The 22895-nt window shown below is 35.0% G+C and overlaps 1 protein-coding gene across 1 annotated transcript in view; it reads right to left on the bottom strand.

The window, feature by feature from the left end:
• The window catches only part of AGPS (alkylglycerone phosphate synthase), a 107684-nt gene that overhangs the window by 65317 nt on the left and 19472 nt on the right, over window positions 1–22895 (bottom strand). Inside the window, 7 exon segments of the mRNA XM_084892366.1 lie at window positions 3532–3612; window positions 6069–6148; window positions 7964–8035; window positions 9907–9981; window positions 10080–10200; window positions 12201–12291; window positions 16252–16341. Of these exon segments, the coding sequence (XP_084748492.1) occupies window positions 3532–3612; window positions 6069–6148; window positions 7964–8035; window positions 9907–9981; window positions 10080–10200; window positions 12201–12291; window positions 16252–16341 (610 nt within the window).

Genomic DNA, 22895 nt, shown 5'->3' with positions numbered 1-22895 from the left:
TTCGATTCCGGTAAGGACATGTACATTGGTTACGGGCACATCCCCGGTAAGGGGTGTGTAGGAGACAGCTTGTCGATGTTTCTCTCTCATTGACTCTCTATCCCTCTCCCTTCCTCTCTGTGGAAAATCAATAAAATATATTTTTTTTTAAAGGAAAATGGCCACTGCCAGTACTTTTGCCTGGCATAATTCTGCCCCTTTCCCCTCACCATTTCTTGCCCTGATGCCAGACAATTCAGTTCCTTACCATATGTCCCTGGTTCCTTTCAAGCTGCTGCTCCAGTGTTGGAGCTCAGACTGAGTATCAGTAAGTCCATGCATGAAATTGCCTAGGACACCAGGAGCCCTGTTTCACTCAACAACAATCCCCACTGGTTTTACAGCCAAAAGTTCCACAGTTATGAGGAACCCAATCCTACTCTAGGGTTCCTCATAACTGTGGAACCCTAGAGTAGGAGGCCTGGTGTAGACTGGGACCCCTTGCTACTCAGGGGGTCCCTCCACAACCAAGATATCTCTCCCAATTTTAAGCCACCATATGTGGGTGTAGGACTAGCCTTTCCAGGTTTCCACCCCTCCTATCAGTCTCCATGTAGTTACTTCTTTAAATCCTTAGTTGTAGAACCTCCATTCAGCTAGATTTTAGATGGTTTTGAGTAGCAATGGTTATTCTCTAGTTTAGTTGTCATTTTGATGTGGTTCTGGGAGAGTGTGCGTACCACATTTATCTATGCCACCACCTTAACTGTAAATCTCTCAAGTTGTAGATATTAAATGAATGCAGTTTATTGCATGGCAAATATATCTCAATAAAACCATTATAAAACAACTAAATAAAAAAAAATAATTCCAATGATTTAAGCCCAAGCTTCCCAAAGTACTAAATCCCATCAACTGAGAATGAAAAGGCTACAGAAAAAGCCAACCATGCAGAAAAACAGAAATTCAATTTTTAAAATGTTGAGTTAGTTTAAGATCTTTTGTCTAAAATGCTTATTAGAAAAGCAAATCGAGACATCAACTAGGCAACTGAATATACAAGGCTTGAGTTCAGGAAAGCTGTGTGAGATGATGATATAAATTTGGGAGTCTGGCTGTAGAAGGAATACTTAAAGTCAGCTGAATTTGAATAAAACAGACAGTGCTCAATAAAAATTAGTGCAATGATAAAAAACTTTATGCTATTAATGTATTTCATCCTAACAAAAACCTTATGTAGAGAAATTTTTATCTTCATTTTATAGATGAAGAAAGAAATTGAAGCATAGGGAAATGAGTCCATAGACAGAAAAAATATGTCACACATCCCTAAGCTAATAACTAATAAAATGAAGTAGCCAAAGATTTAATAAGCCTAAAAGCAAATTCCCAAAATTCATAATTGACATGTTAGTGACCACCTTAAATTTCACATATTTTAATATCAATGTAATTTAAAAATTAAAAAGGTTAAAATCTGTGCTATACAACTACAATATATATGTAATGTTAAAACTTCTAAAAGGAAAAAGCAGGATGGTTTTAGCTGATTAGTACTTCAACTGAAATAGAAACTGAAGGACACAGAGTTTAACAAGAAAGAACTTGAATTGGGATCAAAAACAAATGTAGAGCCGAAACCGGTTTGGCTTAGTGGATAGAGCTTCAGCCTGCGGACTGAAGGGTCCCAGGTTCGATTCGTCAAGGGCATGTACCTTGGTTACAGGCACATCCCCAGTTGTGCAAGAGGCAGCTGATCGATGATTCTCTCTCATCGATGTTTCTAACTCTCTATCCCTCTCTCTTCCTCTCGGTAAAAAATCAATAAAATATATTTTTTAAAAAAACAGATGTAGAAACTATATTATAGTCTACTAGAAGCAAAAAAAGAAAGTTTTATTTAGAGAAATAAACTAGTAAGTAAAATACCAGAAGTACTCTAAGAAAACTTTATTTAAATATCAAAGAAATATGTTTCTAGAATTTTAAATCTAACCTTTTAAGAAAAGGAAAACTTGGAAAGGTTAAAATACCATAATAAAAATATAAAATTGAAGACATGAAAGGCCAACCTTTATTTTTTTAAAATTGCTTTGTTGATAATGCCTCATTCAGGCATAATGGAAGACTACTATAGGATTTTTTATAGGGGTTTTTTTTTTCATTGAGTACTATTATTCTGCCCACTGAAACTATAATAGTTAGCAAATCTAATTACGCTAACATATAAAACCTTGACTTACTGAAGATCTTTAACACTGTCTCAACAAATAAGTTCCAGTTCTCTGTTCTTATTGCATTAAAATTAAAAATAAAGACAGTAAACAGTTTAATAATTTTTTTCAAAGACTTTCATCTAGAATTGTTTGCTGGCATACCAATTTCATTCAACTCTTTAGCAAGAAAGAAGGAAAAAAAAAATAAGATCACTAAGTATGTCACATTTCCCTCAAAGTCCTATTAAAAAGAGGAAGGGGTCTCTGTAACTCATTTTGAACAAAGTGGTAATAACATCAACAACAAACTGGACATTATAAAAACTGAGTTATATCTGACTCATGTTTGAAGATGTTGAAGGAACCAATACATTTTAATAACTGCCTGCTTAGAAACCATAAAGGGAACCTAAAATTTAAAAGAAATTAATTAGGATCCCCCAAAAGTACATAAGGACCCCAAGAGTTGCATTAACTACATGAGATGAGCAGCTTTCAATGAAATTATACATTAAGAAGTTCAGTAAGTAGCAAATATCAACATCTATCTAGTTGGTACAATTTATCACCAACTTCTGAAAATGCTATGCCCAATTTGTTCCTTTTTGCTTCATTCTTACTACTTTATTTCAGGTCACTATCAGCAATTGCCTGAATTACTGCAGCATCCTCTGAACCTACCCTTACATGCCCCATCCATCCTTCACACAGTAGCCAGAAGTATCTAATTACAAAGATAATGTTCAAACTTCTAAAAGGGGCTTTATAAGGCCATTTATGATCTCACCTCTTCATGTTTTCCTACCTTCATCCTTTACCATTACTGCATGTTCACCCACTCGATATACACCAAGAATGTGTGCTCTCCTACATACACGCACTAGATATCAGCCATACTCAGCCACCTGCAGGTCCCCAAAGGCAACAGCTGCCTATAAAGCCTCTGTTCATGCTGCTTCCTAACTGCATTGTTCTCCCTAATCCCATTTACTTTCTGGCCAATTCTCACTCACCCTGAAGTCGAATTTTAAATGTTGCATTTTCTGTGATAGATTTTTTGTCCAACTCCTTTCCTCCTATCCCCATTTGATGAGTCACAATACACCACGTTTAGCCTTCACCTACATATTCTCACTCTGAATCATGACTGACTTTTATCGTAATATAACATAAGCTATCCGAGTGTAGGGGATGGTATCATTCATTATTGTGTCTAGCTCAATACCTGACCCACGACAGAAACTGAACAAATCTGTTCAGTGAATGTATTGTGAAAGGTACTTCATTCATAGAGGGGACACATGTCAGTTTTGAAAATTTTAACTAAATAACATACCTGTCTTTCCAATTCTTGTCCTGTTATGCCAGCCTCTACATGAGCTGTCAGATTGTTCTCATCTACCCAGAGGATTCGATTCTGTTGCAAAGGAATAAAAAGGTCTCATCTCCATGAACTATTGACATGAAACAGAACTTCCTAACTGAAAGCAGTAAGTGACAAGACAGTAATTAGGTGGGTAGGGTTACTCACACCAGAAAGCTCCATTTATCCCTGAATTTACATGATAGATATAGCATAGGCAGTATATTAATAAGAGTTGGTTTAAAACACGGACTGTCTTCATTCAGATAGTAATTTAAATTAGAGTATACCTCTTATCTTGGGCCAATTATTTAACTGTCTAAGCTTAGTGTTTCCTTATTTGTAAAGTGTAGATAGCAATACATATTCACAGGGTTGTTGTAAAAATTAAATGAGATACTACACAGAAAAAGGTTAGTAAACACAGTTCCTGTCATTTTGTAAATACTATCTACACTATTGTTTATAGTTAGCAATCATATCTAAGAATATCCGAAGATGTCCACCTGAGATTAGAAAAAGATACCTGCAAAGACATTTGAATACTGTAAATGACATCCCTACAGATGTCATAGATCAAAGCAGAACCACAGAATTTTAAGCATCTACTTAATGTAAAAACTTTCACAAATATTACCTCATTTAATCTTCAAAATAACCTTCCACAGTATTTCTGTCTCAATTTTAAATACTCAGTAACAGATTTAGAGTTAAATCTATACATAGTAAAATAAAGAGCCAGAAATTCCAACACATTCCAAAGTTAATTCCAGAATAAATTACTTTAAGCTATCTCCACAGTTATACTCTGGTTTGAGGACAAAGGTTGATGGGTAATTTTGTAGTAGGATAATCAGGCTGTCACTATCTAATCTTGCTAATCAATTTTAGCAACACTAAAAGCGGACAACTATCATGTACCTCCCTATGTGACATGACACAGAAAAGCACATCATCATCTTTGTCATATTCTTGCTTAAAAAATATATTAAAAGCTAGGCCTAAAGCTAACTAGATTTTATATCTAACTTCAGGTTTAGAGAGCATACAGAATCTAAAAGAAGAGTTAAATGATACCAAGAAGAAGCAATAGGCAAACTCAAAATATGACAGTCTATATTACAAATAACCTAGTTTCCCTAAGTCAGTAGCATTAAAAAAGGAAGAATAAGGCTTCAATTACAATGAGACTTAAGGAAACAACCAAAACTTAATGTGGGCCTTGTATGAATTCCCTTTTGAACAAATGAACATAAATTTTGAGACAACTAGAAAATCTGAATGTTGACTAGGTAATTAAAGAGATGCACAAAATATTTAGGTATAAAGTAGAAAAAATACCAGAATTTGCTTTAAAATAGATTAAAAAAAGAAAAGATAAAACCAATAATGGTGTTTAAGAGAATTTCAAAATAAATCGTTACAAATATTATATTTTTACAATAGCCAGTGTGGCTCATCTGGTTAGAGCATTATCCTGTGCACCAAATGGATTGGGTTCGATTGCCAGTCAAAGCATATAACCAGGTTGCGGGTTCAATCCCCAGTGGCGGTGGATACAAAGACAACTGATTAATGTTTCTCACATTGATGTTTCTCTCTCTTTTTCTTCTTCTCTCTCCAGAATCAATGGGGGGAAATTCTCGGGTGAAGATTTAAAAAATATATATATATATATATATATATATATTTATATATATATATATATATATTTATCTATATATAGATAGATAGATAGATAGATATAGATATATATATTGATATATATTGATATATATTGATATTTTTATTTATTATAATGAGGAATATGTACCCAGGAATATCATTGACTATACAAAGATAAAGCACTCATATTTTTAGCCCAACTGATGTATAACTCAGTGGTTGAGCATTGACCTATGAAACAGGAGGTAACAGTTTAATTCCTGGTCAGAGGGCATGCAGGAAGCAGCCAATCAATGATTCTCTCTCATCATTGATATTTCCATCTCTCCCTTTCCCTTCCTCTCTGAAATGAATACAAATATATATTTTAAAAAGTTTAACAGGCCAAAATATCCAACTCTTGGACCACAATGGCCAAAACTTCAAAAATTTATCCTATCATTAAAATTACTTAGCTCCTCTATTTTTTCCAAAAGAAAAAAAATGCAACAGCATTAGTAAAAATCTGAAGGACAAGATTTTGGTGATTAAAATTAACCTTAGCTAATATTGTTTTAATTAACTAATATTTGTTTTTTAACAAATTAATGTATTGCATCAATATTCCAACCCATGCTTTTCAAACATCAATTTCACCTGCCAATTTGGTAGAAGCCATCAAGACATGTGCCTTACAGTAAGAGTGAGCATAGCTTTTGGAAATCTGAACACAAGGGTAAATATAAACACAAAATTAATTTAAAACAAATGGACAATATACCCTTTAATGATGACAACTAAGACTGAGCCAAAATACAATTTTTAAACTAAACACTATTTTCAAATGCATCTTAATAATCATATACCATCTGTGAAGTGTCCAAAGAAATAATTGTTCTTGTCTCATCTGCAGGACACTTCAGGCCATATGAGACACTTGTTCCTCCTGCCAAAATAGAAAACAACAACTTATATACATATGACTACTCCCTAAAACAAATAGGCCTGCTAGGAAATAATACCTACATCTAATTTGCAAAATGTCATTTATAAGTGCTAACACACTAAAAGCAAACTTACCTTTATTGTATGCTGTGTGTAAAAATGTAGAACTATCAATATTATGGAGCTGAAAACAATGTGGCTTTATCCCCTGGGCACACTTAAGGGAAGCCCCTAGCAATTTGTGAAACTCCAAAAACATGATTAGAAAAGTTCTACACTAATGATTACTGTAAAAAGATAGCTTAAAATAAAATATAAAAATACCTATTCTATAAAACTAGACACACCATTACCTCCTTTTTGCCATGATTATGAGATTCATTTATCACTTAATATCTTATATCCTCATATAAAAATGGTTTTAATAAAAACCATTAGAATAAAAACAAGTTATAATTGTCTATATGATATTCAAAAACAAATTTGTATATTCTTTGGTGAAAAGTGATTTTAATATAAAGTAAATAATACATAGAAGTATTTGAACAATGCACTCATATTTTTCATTAACATTGCTGTCAAAGGAATAATAATTTCTTGAAACCAATATAGAATATACTGTTGTTAATTCTTAACCACATCTGTATCAACATAAATCAGAATAAATTCTTTCTTGGTACTTCCAAACGTTGTGGACAGAAAACATGTGGAAGTCACTTTGATACAAGGTAAGAACTATAGATATAGAGGGTATTGATTCATGAGATTCAGTTAATTTTATAAGGTGAGACATGAATTGTCTGTTAAAAACATGCCTGCCCTCAGCAACCACTCTTTTGCTTGTCATTCATTTAAAATTAGAAAAATATTGCATTAAAAATAGCACTGTAACCCTGACTGGTGTGGCTAGGGGTCATGGGTTCGATTTCCGATCAAGGGCATGCACTTGGGTTACAGGTTTGATCTCTGGCCTAGTCAAGAGTGTGTGTGGGAGGCAACCAATCTGTGTCTCTTTCATATCCATATTTATCTTTCCCTCCCTCCCTTCCTCCCTCTCTTCCTCCCTTCCTTCTTCCCTTGTCTCTCCTTCCCTCCCTCCCCCTCCCTCTTACCTAAAAGCAATGTAAAAATATCCGCAGGTGAGGTTTAATAAAAAAATAAAAATAACACTGTAGTGCCTTGGATTAGAAAAAGTTGAATTCATTGTTTTATTAATTCAACTGGAAATATCAACTGAAGAAAGAATATGAAGCTTCTAATTTTGGGGGATCTCATTTCCATTCCATCATAGCCAATTCAGTCAGTAAAGGCAATTTCCTTTGGCATGTGAAAGTTATTAAAATAATGTGGTTAAAAAAGATAAAAAAAGATCAAAGTTGTCTTAAAGTGTAAAACAGTATTAATTCTCATTATTAAAAGATACTGATTTGGTCATGAGTGTCCTTGTTGATCTTTTATACTGCATTATATTCCTTCTCAAAGGTTTACGTTGGGTATATTTAACCTTTGAAAAAATTCTCTTCATAAGGATAAAGGTTAGAAAGCAATTACTAAAGCAGGAACATATTCTTACTTAGGCATTAAAGTCACAGCTTCAACTAGGATACATATGGAAAAGAAGCCATGAACTAAGGGTATATCACTTCTTAGGTAGTTCTACTTAGAACAGAAATGAAGAGCATAACAATTTTTCAGAATAACTTTATTATAATTACAAAGATATTGTTTTCTGTGGATGGCACAAATATTAAAATACAAATATTTTAAATTAAAAAAACAAATTTTCATATTAAAATTCAAAAGACACAATACCTACCACCAAATGGTATGATACAAAGGTTATATTTGCAGGCTAGATTCACAATCTTAACTACATCATCGTGACATGCTGTTGAAAAAAGAAAAAATAAATTAATCACAGAAACATAAATATATTCTGGGTAATACTGCAAAATATGGGACTATAAAGTAACCTTTTCTCATTAACCTGTGAAATAGCTATACTAAAGCAAACTGTTCATTATTTATCTTTTTTTTTTCTTTTTTTTTTTTACAGAGAGGAAGGGAGAGGGACAGAGAGAAACATCAATGAGAGAGAAACATCAATCAGCTGCCTCATTATTTATCTTTTTAACTTCTCACTTTGAAATAATTTCCTACTTACAAAATAGTTGCAAAAATGGTACAAAAAATTTCCTTCACCCAGCAGCTGCAAATATACCTTATATAACTATAGTTCAATTATCACATCCAAGCAATTGACACTGCTACAATACTATTTACTAATCTATAGAGTTTATTCAAATTTGGCCAACTATTCCTCTAATGTTCTCTTTTCTAGACCAAGATCACACAGTACATTAACTGTTGTGTCCCCTAATTGTCTTTGATCTGAGACAGTACTTCAGTCTATCTTTGACTATTACGATTTTGACTCTTCTGAAGAGGACTTGTCCGTTTTTTCATAAGAGTATCCCTCAATTTGGGTTTATATGAGTTTTCTCATGGTTAAATTCAGATTATACATTTTGGCAGGAATTCCACAGTTAGTGATGTGCCTTTCTCAGCGTGTTATGTCTGAAGGTTCATAATGTAGAGAAGCAGCATTTCTAGTAATGCTAACTTTCACCATTTGGTAATATAGTGCCTGTTAGGTTTCTCCACTCTAAACTTTTTATCATTAATATGTATCGATATCATGTGGTGGGACACTTAAACTATGTAAATATCATGTTCCTTATCATACTTTCACCCACAAAATTTTACTTATTCTTTTCAGGAGCTGCTAAATTTCTAAACTAACAGAGACAAAAGACTAATTCCATACTATTCCCAAATGCACAGAAAAATACACATCACAAATATAGGAAAGTAATTTCATTTCAGCTACATATAATCTTGGACATTCCTGCTATTTATGACACCTCCCTCCTATCCCCAAATTAAAGTATGCCTTTTCTCTGAGTTACTCCCTGCAAAATAGAAAGATCACATCTAAGAACTGAGAGTCCGTGAATAAGCCATTTAAAAAAAGTACTTTATATATTTCTTTTATAGAGTGTAAAGAGGAAAATGAATCAGAAGATCAGTGGAATTTTCTAAAAAAGGCAATATGGACAGTAAGGAACAATATACCTGTTCTGCTTTAAATTTTCTGACAGAAGAGATGGGTGTAAAAACCACATATATAAATATACTGCATCAGCAGAGCAAAGTAACAACAGAAAGTTCGCCTACATCTATATCAAGCCAAAAAACTAAAATTAATTTCTCAAAATTTAACTATTCATATTAAAGACAATATGTTTCTTAAACAACCTGCTTTACCATCTGATCACCATGCTTTTTTAGCTCACCAGCTGATATCAACAAATTATTATTAGTTTGCAGTAATCAATTATTTTAACTAAGAGTTTAATTATTTTAATTAATGGTCTGAATATATCATTATTGTTACTAACTTCATTAAGCTTTTAAATTAAACAAAAATACATGTTTCTACTAACCTCCCAATATAATATTTATTTCTATTGATCTCCTTATGGTAATTAATTAATTAATTTAAAATGAAGATTTAAGAATTAACAACAAAATCAATCAGGATGATCAGATCAAGAAAACTTTATGACCTCTAGCAAACTTTAAAAATATAGCTTTATTTTTCACAACTTATATGCTAAAAATTACATATTTCCAACACTAAGTTAACTTAAAATTTAACAATCCTAAATTAAAAAGACAAGAAAAAGAAAAACTTACTTGGCCATAAAACTATATCAGGAATTCGATGAAAAATTCCTTCCCTGAGCAAAAATATCTCATGAAGACAATGACCTATTTTGTGGTTTAAAAAAATAAAATGCAAAAACATTTTAAATTACAGAAAAATTTTTTTAAATTTTTTAAAAAAGCATTTATATAAAATTGCTTACCATGAGCTCTAAATACCCGATCATCTGCTTCTTGTGAATATGAAATATTAGTTTCTTTAAGCTCATGAAGAAAATCTTCATTTACAACAGACGGAGGGGTATCACTAGGACTTAAGGATGCCTAGAAAATAAAATAGGTTTCTTTGGTTTATTTCAATAAAATAAATTTCGAATGCCTCTGTTAGGGTGAATGACTATAAAATGTAAAATGTTTTATATTCAAACTAAGACAGAAGTGTATGAAAATACCAAATAATATGTATGGAAACCAACCTTGTGATGTTACAAATTGGAAATGGTATGGTTAATCACATTCTATAGCATAACTTACAGAAACCTTAGGTTTCCTCTTTTACTTCTACAGTGCACCTTTTTATTATTTCTAAAGATTATAATCAAGAACAAGAAAGATAGCAAAGACTCAAATCTTCAATTTTAAAATAAGACTAGGAGAAAGCAACTTGACCAATAGATAAAATTTATCATCTCTTAACTACAATTGTAACTAAAAATAAAGAGCAAAAAAAACCTCACAATATAAGTTATAAACCCATTTTATAGGATAACTTTAAAACTTACAACATAATTATAAACTTGATACTTAATTTCAACTAATAGGTAACTAGAAAAATTAATCTTCAACTTTAAAGCTATCTGACTCTGGGCAAGTCACCTAACTTCTGTGAGTTTGGCTTCTGGGTCTGTTAAATTAGATTTTATCATCACCAAATTTATACAGCTGCCATAAGGACAGAAGGTTAAATATGGTAATTTTTGGGAAAGCACCTAGTAATATTACCTAGCAGATAGAAAGAGATCTATAAATGTCTCCCCAAATCCAAGCTGTTAAGAAAAACAACCACCATGATATAGAATTTGGAAAAAAGAAAATATAAAAACTTGTAAAGAAAAATATATGATGTTTACATAGCCTTTTAGTATCTTATTAAGGACCTCTATTTAATTTCAGTCACATAGTTGGCCCTCTGTATCTGTGGGTTATGCATCCACAGATTCAACCAATGGTAAATTAAAAAAAAAACAAACCATTTTTTTAAGTCCGTTGTCCATTTGTAATGGGCCAAACTGAATCCATGAGAATGAAGTTATATGTAGGCATACCCTGCTGTTGATTATATGCAAAAAAATAGATTATAAGTAAATATTACAGTATTATCAATGTGAAAAAAGTAATTACAAATAAACAGTCAAGAGAGAGAGAATTAAGGAGATTAAAAAAGATATTTTAAGAAAAGTTATAAGCCAAAACCGGTTTGGCTCAATGGATAGAGCATCGGACTGCGGACTGAAAGGTCCCGGGTTTGATTCCGGTCAAGGACATGTACCTTGGTTACGGGCACATCCCCAGTAAGGGGTGTGCAAGAGGCAGCTGATCGATGATTCTCTCTCATTGATGTTTCTAACTCTCTATCCCTCTCTCTTCCTCTCTGTAAAAAATCAATAAAATATATATATTTTTTAAAAATACCCAGCACCATGCGCCAGATGGGTGAGCCCAGTAAATTGGCTCTTTAAAAAAAAAAGAAAGGAAGGAAGGAAGGAAGGAAGGAAGGAAGGAAGAAAGGAAGGAAGGAAGGAAGGAAGGAAGGAAGGAAGGAAGGAAGGAAAGTTATAAGATTTGGTTTGGGAAGGGAAATAATTAATTGTTTAGCCTAGTTTAATTACAAGAATAAAATGTATCATTGGATTTCTAAATAAATCAAATAACTACTCACTGATAAGATGGTGGAGGTGGGTATAATGGAAAATAAAGTGTTAATCAGAGCCCTTACACTTATGAAACTCATAGCCAGTTAGAGGGACATGCAAAATATCTTGCCATAGCAAATAATAATAAATAACAAAATAATAATAACATAAATAATATGAATGTCATTGGTTTAATATGTATACAGGGTAGAGTTTTCCAACCCCACTTATAGAAAAGTGAAACTACTCCCTAACAAGGTCACTATAACTAGCAAACTTCTAAACAAACAAATAAAAAAAATGCATTAAAAAAACTATAACAAATTACAAAGATAAATCTAATTAATTTAGAATTAAACATACACATACACAGAGAGTTAAGCATATTCATAAGCATTCTTATTTGCTTACTTTCGAGGTAGTTTTATGCTCCCAATTTACTCCAAGGATATTTTCAATCCATTCTTTAAAAGTTGGTAAAATCATGCCACTAAGTGGATACCTAAGGTACAAAAAGGTAAAAATTAGAGTAAGTTATCCTCATTTAAATTTAAATCTTAAATTCTGCTTTAGTAGTGTTAAGTAGTGCCTATCCAACCAATCCTCTCATTATAATTATAAACTCTGGATAAAAACAAAACAAATAAAACCCAACTATATATGCAGTTTATACAGACAAAAAGCAGACAATAAAGGAGTGTGTTTGAAAGAAGAAAACAGCACTACATGAGTTTCCTTTTACTTTTTAAATAGGCTTTAGCTTGAGGGGAAGCCCCAGCTGGTACCATAAAAAGAAACAAAATGCAGAAAACCTAGACTTCTTGGCTTGAAGAATCAGAGGACAGTGTTTGAAGTGAGCACACAGCTGGAAAAAGTACAGGGAAATCACAGAAAAGGAGATAGTCAGAGAGGGACCACTATATACTCTGTCCAAACGTTAGGCTGACTTGAATTACGCATCTATGGATCAGACACTAAGCAGCCCAACTAAGCCCAGCTGCTTGCCACCACCGGGAAAAATTGGGAGTTTGAGATCAGTCAAGTTAACTGCTTGATGTGTAAATAAAGAAAACCCTCTTCAAAAGAATGTAATAGAATCCAGAGTCTCTACAACATACCATAAACAATGTCCAAGATATATTCCAAAATTACTAGATATGAACAAACTAATAAAGTATAATCTATAATCGAGAGAGGGAAATTACTCAAGATAATCCATGATATTGGAAGTAGAACACAATGATTTTTAAAGTAGCTATAACTATGCTAAAGGACAAAAGGGGAAATATATTCCCAGCACGTAACAGAAAGAAATCTCAACAGAGAAATAAAAACTATAAAAAGAACAAAATAGCCCTAACTGGTTTGTCTCAGTGGACTGAAAGGTCCCAGGTTCCATTCTGGTCAAGGGCATGTACCATGGTTGTAGGCACATCTCCAGTAGGGGGTTTGCAGGAGGCAGCTGATGGATGTTTCTCTCTCATCAATGATTCTAGCTCTCCATCCCTCTCCCTTCCTCTCTGTAAAAAAATAAATAATATATATTTAAAATATCTATATATTTTAAAAAGAAAATAGAAATTCTATATTTAAAAATCTGGAATAAAATTTAATTGAAGGAACTTAAGAGCAGATTGAAGATGTCTTAACAGATAGAACAATAAAACATATACAAATTGAAGAATAGAGAAAAAGAATGAAAAAAAATGAATAGAGCTTCAGGGACCTTTGGAACAATAACAAAAGAATACCATATTATAAATGGAGAGGGAAAAAAGCATTTGAAAAGGTAATGGCTGAAAATTTCCAAATTTGATGAAAGAGAAAAATGTTAAAGTTTAAGAAGGTCATAAAACTTGCAGAGGATAAATTCAAAGAAACTCACACTAAATACAACACAGCCAAATTGCAATTAGAGAAAGAGAAGAAAAAGAAAAAATGTTAAAAGCATCTAAAGAAAAATGATACATTTCCTACAATGTGATAACAATAAAATTTATGACTGACTTGTCATCAGACACAATAAGGTCAGGAAACAAATGAACATTTTTTAAATGCTGAAAGGAAAAACATATTAACCTAGAAATCTATATCTAGTGAAAATATCCTTCAAAACAAAAATGAAATAAAGACATTTTAAGAAGATAACTAAGAGAACTTAAGAATGTGATGCTAACAGATTTACACTACAAAAAATGCTAACGCAATTATCTATAGGCTTAAGGAAATTATAACTCAAATCTTCAAGGTGAAATACATAATACTAGAAAGAGTAAATACATATACAAATATAAATGACTATTTCTTAATTTCTTTAAAATATGACTGTCTTATAAATTGTAACATCATGAGTTTATAATGTGGCAATTATAATAAGAACAGGGGATAGGAAATACACCTGTAGATTTGTAAATTTCTTAGACTTTACATGAAGAGGATATGACACATTTAAAACACACAAAAGAGCACTACAGATTGGGGGGAAAAACCATAAAATTTGCTACTCTGATTTTGTTTCCTATATCTTTTATCTCAATCCCTATTTAAAATTTATAAAAAAAACATCAATATAAATTTTATATGAGGTTGATACAGAAAACTCAAGTTTTTAGAGATTCAACTTTTCAATTTTAGAAGTACTTCTCAGTGGTAAAAAATAAATAAATAAATAAAAATTCTAGAAATAAAGAAATAAAGTAATTGTCCTACCCTATATTAGTATAAAGAAGGCTGATATGCAAACAGTAATAATCCAATCTCTGAAAAGATCAAATTATTTTTAAATGTTTTAAATGTAAATGTACTTTGCATTTTTATTAAGTAAATACATTACATATTATGTGCCAGGCATTGTTCTAAGTGTTATATGTATTGTATATTAACTTATAATAATACTAGAGGCCTGGTGCACAAATTCGTGCATGGGTGGGGTCCAGCTGCCTGCCCCATTGGGGGCCAATCGAGGCCTGGCTGGTGTGGAAGAGGGACATGGGAGATTGGCCAGCCAGCCCCGCCTCTGATCAGGTTGGGGGGGCCGATTGGGGGCCAAGCCAGTCAGGGGGAGGGGCCATGGGAGGTTGGCTGGCTAGCTCCACCCCTGATGTGGGGGCCAGGCCAGCCAGGGTGGGATGGCCACAGTGCACATCATAGTGACCAGTCATTGATTGTATTACTAGCAAAAGGGCAAATTAATACTGTTCAGCCAAATCAGTATTTTCTTCCACTCATCCTTTCTAGTCACAACTCCATTTTCTATTTTAGGAATATCACAAACTTCTTATTCTTCTACCCTTTGACTCTTACTGGAACAATAGAAATTTTTGTCACAGGATAACAATATAAGATGACTAACTCTATTATAGATGACTAAATTGCATTTCTGTGTATGGAGAATTACACTCTGGATGAGTCTTAGCGGGAACCAAAGACTGCCTGCCTTTCAGGAAGTCAAATGTGCCCAACATCCACTTTCCTGGTCTCCCTTTGCAGGCTCTGCCAATCATATGCAACCTGCCCCCACATCCCGTCCTCTCCCCACCTCCTCCACCGAACTCTAACTCAGGAGTCAGCCATGCAAAAACAGGAGGCCTTTATTGGATCTATCCTGATTAGAGTGGCACCGGCAGCAACCTTCCAATGTCTAATGTCAACAGATAAATTCTCTGCTTTCAAAGGCACTGTGCTCAAGTACAAGTTGACTATTTGTTCCTTCCTATAAAACAAACATTAAGGTCAAGAGACAGAAGGAAAGAAATGAAGACAGTGTCTGAGAATTGGTTTTCTAAGTTCAGAAGATTCACTTCCCTTACCCCATCCCCAAAGATGATTATGTAAAGACAATCTCTACATAGATAAGTTTCTACTGTATTAGACATTATTCTCTTTAAAACATAAAACATTCATCATCTATAACACTGATAAATTTAATTTTAATCAGAAATTTCTTCTACCTGAATTATATACAATTTCTCCAACCAACATGCTATCCAGCCATACTCAAGGACTGGAAATAAGAATGTAGATAATATTTATTTTTCCTGTTAACTGGATGATTGGTCCCATATACCAAAATGTTGCAAGATTTATTTCCGGTCAGGGCACTTACAGGAAGCAACCTATCGATATTCTCTCTCACATCGATGTCTATCTGTATTTACCTATTCCTCTAAAAATCAATGAAAACAGATCCTCAGGTGAGGATTAAAAAAATAAAAGAAAAACAAAGGTCAAACGTGCATCTTCACACCTTCAATAAAATTAGTTCCTAATTACTACTCCTGAGGTTTTGTTTCAGGTATAAAGTATATTTAAGTTAGAAACATTGGATAATTATGTTTCAAAGAAAAATAATTTCTCCAAAGGAATAAAAGTTTTCTTGCTGATATTTCAATATTTATGTTTAAAATGTTTCATAGAAACAAAAAGTGGGGGGAAAATAACAAAAGAAAAAATAAACAATTACCTTTTCCCAGTCAACTCAACTTGGCCTTTCTTATTGAAGATGAACTTGGAATCATTATATCCCCATCCATTCCATTTCAAAACTTCTTGCCTAATAAGAAAAAAATATATAAATGAGACCTATGCTAAACATCTTAAAACAAAAGAATGACTATTAACTTTCACAGTCATTTAAAAGACTTTATCCCACTAACATTGTATTTGTTTAAATAAAATGGGATGTATATCACAATGTTTATGTATTAAATTTTCCAAATATAGAATCACTCTAATGAGCTGCACCTGCTTCACAAAGGGCTACAACCACTAAATTTAATGCATTCAAAGAAAAAAGGAAGAAAAAGAACAAAAGAGAAAAATATACTTAAGAATAAAATATGCTTTATTTTGTATATTATTGAGTTTATATTATAGGATGGCTAAAAATTTTTGCAATAAAAATAAATTACTTGAATAAGAAACACATTTTTGCCTTATTTTAAAAAAGGCAATTATGAATCTTCTATGATGAAAAAGACCAATTTACAAAGTAGATTCAACAGTAATGACATTACCAGCAGTCCATTGAAGTCCATTAAAAATCTGAGTGCTACATCTACAACCATTCTAAATCCTTCAATAAGGTATAATCTCTACCTTGACCTACATATTAACATTAACATAACAGTTAATAACTATATCAGTTTCCAGTAGTCTAAAACAATATGGTATTTTTAGTTACCAAAATATAGTATTTCATAGTTTTAAAATTTTTCATCAAAATCCAGGGTTCACTTATTCAATTTGCACAGTACAAAAGAATAGGTCTGCCTATGCAGAACACAACAGGCAAACACATTTCAGTGTTACGTCAGATTTTATTTTATGTTATAGAATGGTACCCTAGTATATGTGGGCTGTTGAAATAAAGTGATGGCAATTTTCAGTTGGAGATCCAAGATGGCAATGGAGAAGGTGGAAGTTACCTCCACTTCCTCCCAAGACAAAACTGGAATTACCACTAAAATCCTGAATAACTAACTGAAGATTAGCTGAATAAGATTCATAACTAAGGATTTACAGAAGCCATATTGAGATGGACATTCACTAGCCCGACCCACCTAGCTCCTAAGTCCCCTACCCTACTAAGCTCAGTTCTATAGGAGGTCCAGGCAGAAGCTGGGACAGACAGAGTTGTGTGGCTCTAGGATGGGGTATAGTTTGCCCTCAAAGGCCCAACCAGTTTGAAACCCTCCCTTCATACAGCCAAATCTTGGTCTCTTTGGGCCTGATAAACTCTGTGGGCCTCCCCCTGATGACTCCTTCAGAGCCTGCCCCCAAACAAAGGTCTGTGGATACCCAGTGGGTGGCAATTAAACTTGGTATACCCTGGGACATTTGCTGAGTAGCCTCAGACGCAACAGTGGTACAGAGTTTGAACCTGTATCAGTCTGGTGAACACCACTCACCCCTACCTCATGCCCCAAAGTCTCTTTCAGTGGGTCTGAGCCTAACAGAGAACCAGCAAATAGAGACAAGTGGAGACCCTAGGCTTTTGTTGACCTGTCCCTAGGCTTGGTGTTGGTGTAAGCTGGCCTTCATGTACAGCTTGGTTTTTCTCAGGCACACTCAGGCCCATCAGAGGCAGCCACAAACTGTGGATCACTTTGTAGCTCCAAACAGGTCACCCAGAATCAGTCACAGGCAATGTGTAACATTAATCAACATCCAAGTCCTGCCCAAGAGATCCAGAACCCCACACCCAGTTACCAGCTTCAGAGCAGAATCCAATTGACTTCACATATGGCATTTTAAAAGGAAGATCTCAGTAGGAACCAGACCATGCTGAGGCAAATTCTGCTTCATGTGGTCAGTATCTACCTGCACAGTAGTTTGTATAATGTGATTAGGTCAATTCTCAGCCAGCCAGCCAGAGGGTTGACACATGCATGAACAGACCAATAGAAATCAAAATGCAATTGCAACAGGAGGGCTCACATAACCCACACAGGAACATTCCTGGAGCAGCCAGCTCCAGTAATCAAAAAGACTATATCACAGCATCCTACAGGACACCTACTATATAAGCCTACCTTATCAAGACTGCAAAGCATAGGCGATCTATCTTATACACACCATGTTTCCCCGAAAATAAGACATTCTCTGAAAATAAGACCTACTTACAGGTTTCCTTCTGAGTGAAATATAAGGCATCCCCTGAAAATAAGCCTCTCCCCTCCCAGGCTAAACATGAGAGATTTGGTCCACTGATTCTGAAAGAAATGGAGTCACAAGAAATTCACCAGGAAATTCAGGAATTGGATTGTTATGATGATGTTCCAGAAGATGATGACATGATTGTCATTGAATAAATGAGTAAATTCTTGATACTGTAGGATTCAGTTTGTCTGGTTTGTGTTGACGACTACCGTACTACTGTACCGTATACAGGTAATAAATTTCCTTTATTTTCATCTTATAATAAATGTGTACCATATTCTTCTTCATGGAAAAACAAGACATCCCCTGAAAATAAGACCTAGGGCATCTTTGGGAGCAAAAATTAATATAAGACACAGTCTTATTTTCGGGAAAACAGGGTAGAAACAAACACGAAGAGGCAACAAAAAATGGAGAGACAAAGAAACATGCCCCAAATGAAAGAAAAGGAGAAATCTCCAGAAAAACAGCTAAATGAAATGGAGGCAAGCAATTTACCAGTTATATAGAGTTTTAAAATATGGTTATTACTGTGGTAACTTCAAAATCATGAAAAAGGACATGAAAACCATAAATGATAACTAGTCAGGAAATAGTACAATATCTGAAATGAAGAATACCCTAGAAGGAATAGGTTAAATGAAGCAGAGGATCAAATCGGTGATTTGGAAGATAACAGAAAGCACCCAATCAGAGCAACAAAAAAAAAAAAGAGGCCGAAACCGGTTTTGCTCAGTGGTAGAGCGTCGGTCTGTGGACTGAAAGGTCCTGGTTCGATTCCAGTCAAGGGCATGTACATTGGTTGTGGGCACATCCCCGGTGGGGGGTGTGCAGGAGGCAGCTGGTCTATGTTTCTCTCTCATCAACGTTTCTAGCTCTCTATCCCTCTCCCTTCCTCTCTGTAAAAAAAATCAATAAAATATATTAAAAAGGAAAAAAGAAAAAGAAAAAAGAAAAAGAGGATAGTTTAAGGCAGCAGTTGCCAACCTTTTGGACCTCACAGACCACCAGTGGTCCTCAAACTACCAGTTGGTGACTGCTGCTCCAAAGATTTCCTTAAATCAACAGTCGCCAACCTCTTGGACCTCATGAACCACCAGTGGTCCATATACCACCGATTGACGACTGCTGGTTTAAGAAAACTATGGGACAACATGAAACATAACAACATCCACATCATATGGGCTACTAGAAGGAGAAGAGAAAGAGTAAGGAATCAAGAACTATTTTAAGAAATAATGAACCAAGATGGCAGCAGAGGCAAACACCTGTACTCACTGCCTCCCACAACCACATCAAAATTACAAGTAAAATACAGAAAAACCATCATTCAGAACTGCTGGAAAGTTGGCTGAATGGAAGTCCTACAACTAGAGAAATAAAGAAGCAAGCACATCGAGACTGGTAGAAGGTGTGGAGGCGTGGAACGGGCTGTTCTGGCACCCACGTGGGCCTCTTTTTTAATCCAAGGGAGATCGCCTCTGTGGATCCTGCCCAGAGGGAGGGAGCAAGGGGGCCAAGCCCCACACCAGATGCCAACCCAGAGTCTCAGAAGTGGGAAAAGAAGTCCGTATGGGCAGTAAGAACCTCGGCCTGTAAAAGTGTGGATTGGGGCTCAGTGACACAGAGGCTGCTGGAGATGCAGATGTTCCTTTATTTTATTTATTGAATGATTGATTGATTGATTGATTTCAAAGAGGAAGGGAGAGGGAGAGACAGAAAATCAATGATGACAGAGAATCATTGATTGGCTGCCGCATGCATGCCCCACACTGGGGATCAAGCCTGCAACCCCGGGCATGTGCCCTGACCGGGAATTAAACCGTCTTGGTTCCTGACCGGGAATTAAATCCAGCTTTTCCTCTTAAAAGGCCAGTACCATTAACTGAACTTACAAGCTTCCACTTCCTCTGAGCTCCAGTGCTTGAAGCTCTGGGAGACCCAGACACATAGAGGAGCAACTGGGCTGTCTGGCTTTGGGACAGGAACTGTCTGGCTTTCTTCCAGGTAGAGGTGCTCTCTAGCAGTGGTCATTGCTCCCGTGCTGGGACCTCCCCAGGTGCAGGGCTGACTGGCAGCCATTTCTGTTTGCTCAGCCCTGGTGATTCCATGAGACCCTGCCACCCCCTCCCAATTTACAACCCATCCAAGCTGTGTGCAGTGGCTTTTGCATATAAATGGCCTATCCTTTCTCAGACTAATACCTGTCAAACAAGCTGTAGCTGGGTCAGGGAGCTTCAAACCTATCCACAAAAGGCCCAAGACCCAGCATTAGCACCAGCCTGCCTTTCTTCACAGCTGGGCCTCGTCTGGACACTTCCAAACCCAATATAAAAAGGAGGAATCTGCAGATCTCTCTGTAGGTCCAGGTGGGTGGCCGCAGGCAGTGGCTGGCTTTGCACCTCCCTGGAGACCCAAAAGCCAGTGTACCCAGTGGTCAGTGTGAGACAACACAAGACTACAACTCCACACATCCATAAGCAATACACTCAAGGGGCAGATTCAGTGAGCACCAAAGCCCCACTGAAGCAAGTTCTACTCTATTAGGGTGTCTCCTGCACAGCAGCTCTCCCACTGTAGTCACAGCTGGTCCCCACAGCCAACTGGCCTGAAGATCAGTTCCTCCCAGTGACACCAACAGCAATCAAGGCTTAACTACAACAGACTGTGCACACAGTCTACAAAGGGTGCACCTCAGGTGACTGGGGAGGCTGAGCCACTGGTCCCTATAGGACACCTACTACACAAGGCCACTTAGTAGCTCAAGGAGTTTTAGTAGCTCTACTCAATACATAGAAACAAACATGGGGAATTAGCCAAAATGCAGAGACAAAGAAACATGTCACCTGATAGAAAGCAAACTACTGGATATAGAGTTCAAAACCACAGTTATAAGGTTACTCAAGAATCTTCTAGAATCTCCAAGGGATTTAGTGAGACTTTCAAGGATCTTAGTGAGAATGCCAAAAAAAAATTGGAAAAGGACCAGTCAGAAATTAAGCATACACTGACTTAAATAAAGAATAATATATAGGGATTCAACAGTAAACTAAGTCCCTGGGCCTAAGCCGGTAGTCAGAAATCCTTAGCACTGCCGAGACCCGTTTGGCTCAGTGGATAGAGCGTCGGCCTTTGGACTGAAAGGTCCCAGGTTCAATTCCTGTCAAGGGCATGTACCTTGGTTGCGGGCACATCCCCAGTAGGGGGTGTGCAAGAGGCAGCTGATCGATGATTCTCTCTCATCGATGTTTCTGACTCTCTCTCCCTCTCTCTTCCTCTCTGTGAGAAATCAATAAAATGTATTAAAAAAAAAAAAAAGAAAAAAAAAAGAAAAAAAAAAAGAAAGAAATCCTTAGCACTACCACAGAGGCAGGATCAACATTGCTGCACTTGCCAGCTGTGAGCCTGGCTCAGGGCTTCTGGCTAAGCAATGCTCCCCCTGGTGGTCAGTGCATGTCATAGTAACTGGTCATTCCACCTATTGTCAATTTGCATATTAGCTTTTTATTATATAGAATAATGAATTCTGACACTTCAAATAATGATCCCAAAGAATTGCAAGCACTAAAATGAAGAATGATAAAAGAATCACCAACTTTCCAAAAAATTCAAAGATTTAAATCTCAACTAACCCCAGATATCAATTAACCAGGCTGATCTCTTAGACTTTCCAATTTCTTAGATCTAAATCTAACTACACCAAATTCAAGGTCTTCAAAATGGAAGACTCCTCCTGGCAAGAAAAATAAAAATTTGGCTTGATTTTACTATATGTAAAACAAAACAGTGTTTTGTTTCTTTTTGAACATGTACACATCTGAACACAGTACCAAATGGTGAGAAACTACTGTATTAGCTGGTGTAACAAATGAAAATGGAGAAATAAAATAGCATCATATATACACAAGGTGGCAGTATTCTCCCATCATATAAAGACACAGTATTCTGCATTACACTGGGCTGTTTGCACAATTTTTAACTGAAATATTTAGAGGTGCCATTATTACTATTTTTATTTTTATTATCATTATTATGAAAACTGTAAAAAGTTACTTTATTCTAAAATGAGAAATTTTTATTTTACATCTCTGTACATACACTGTCAAATTATTATTCCTCTAATAATCAACTATGAGAATTCTGAAGAAAATGCATAACTTACACACACATTACTATTTCTAGTCCTAAAATTTTTCATTAAAAATATGCTTTAACCTAGTTTTATTTTGGGTTAGCAATAAAAAGTTCAATTAACTAATAACTTTAAAAAAGTAATCTTCCCCCCAATGTAATTCCAATAATCAAAATTCTAATAAAAGACACTTCACCACTCAGTTCAAATGAAAACCAAATTTTCACCTATCTTTTCCAATTTAAACAATAAGAAAATACCATATAATCTTTTAGCTTTAGAAAAAATAAAAACTGAAGTATAAAAATCTTAAG

Source organism: Pipistrellus hanaki (assembly GCF_964339955.1).
Source record: "Pipistrellus hanaki genome assembly, chromosome: 8".
Classification (NCBI taxonomy): Eukaryota; Metazoa; Chordata; class Mammalia; order Chiroptera; family Vespertilionidae; genus Pipistrellus; species Pipistrellus hanaki.
This window is presented reverse-complemented; position numbering and strand designations above follow the sequence as displayed.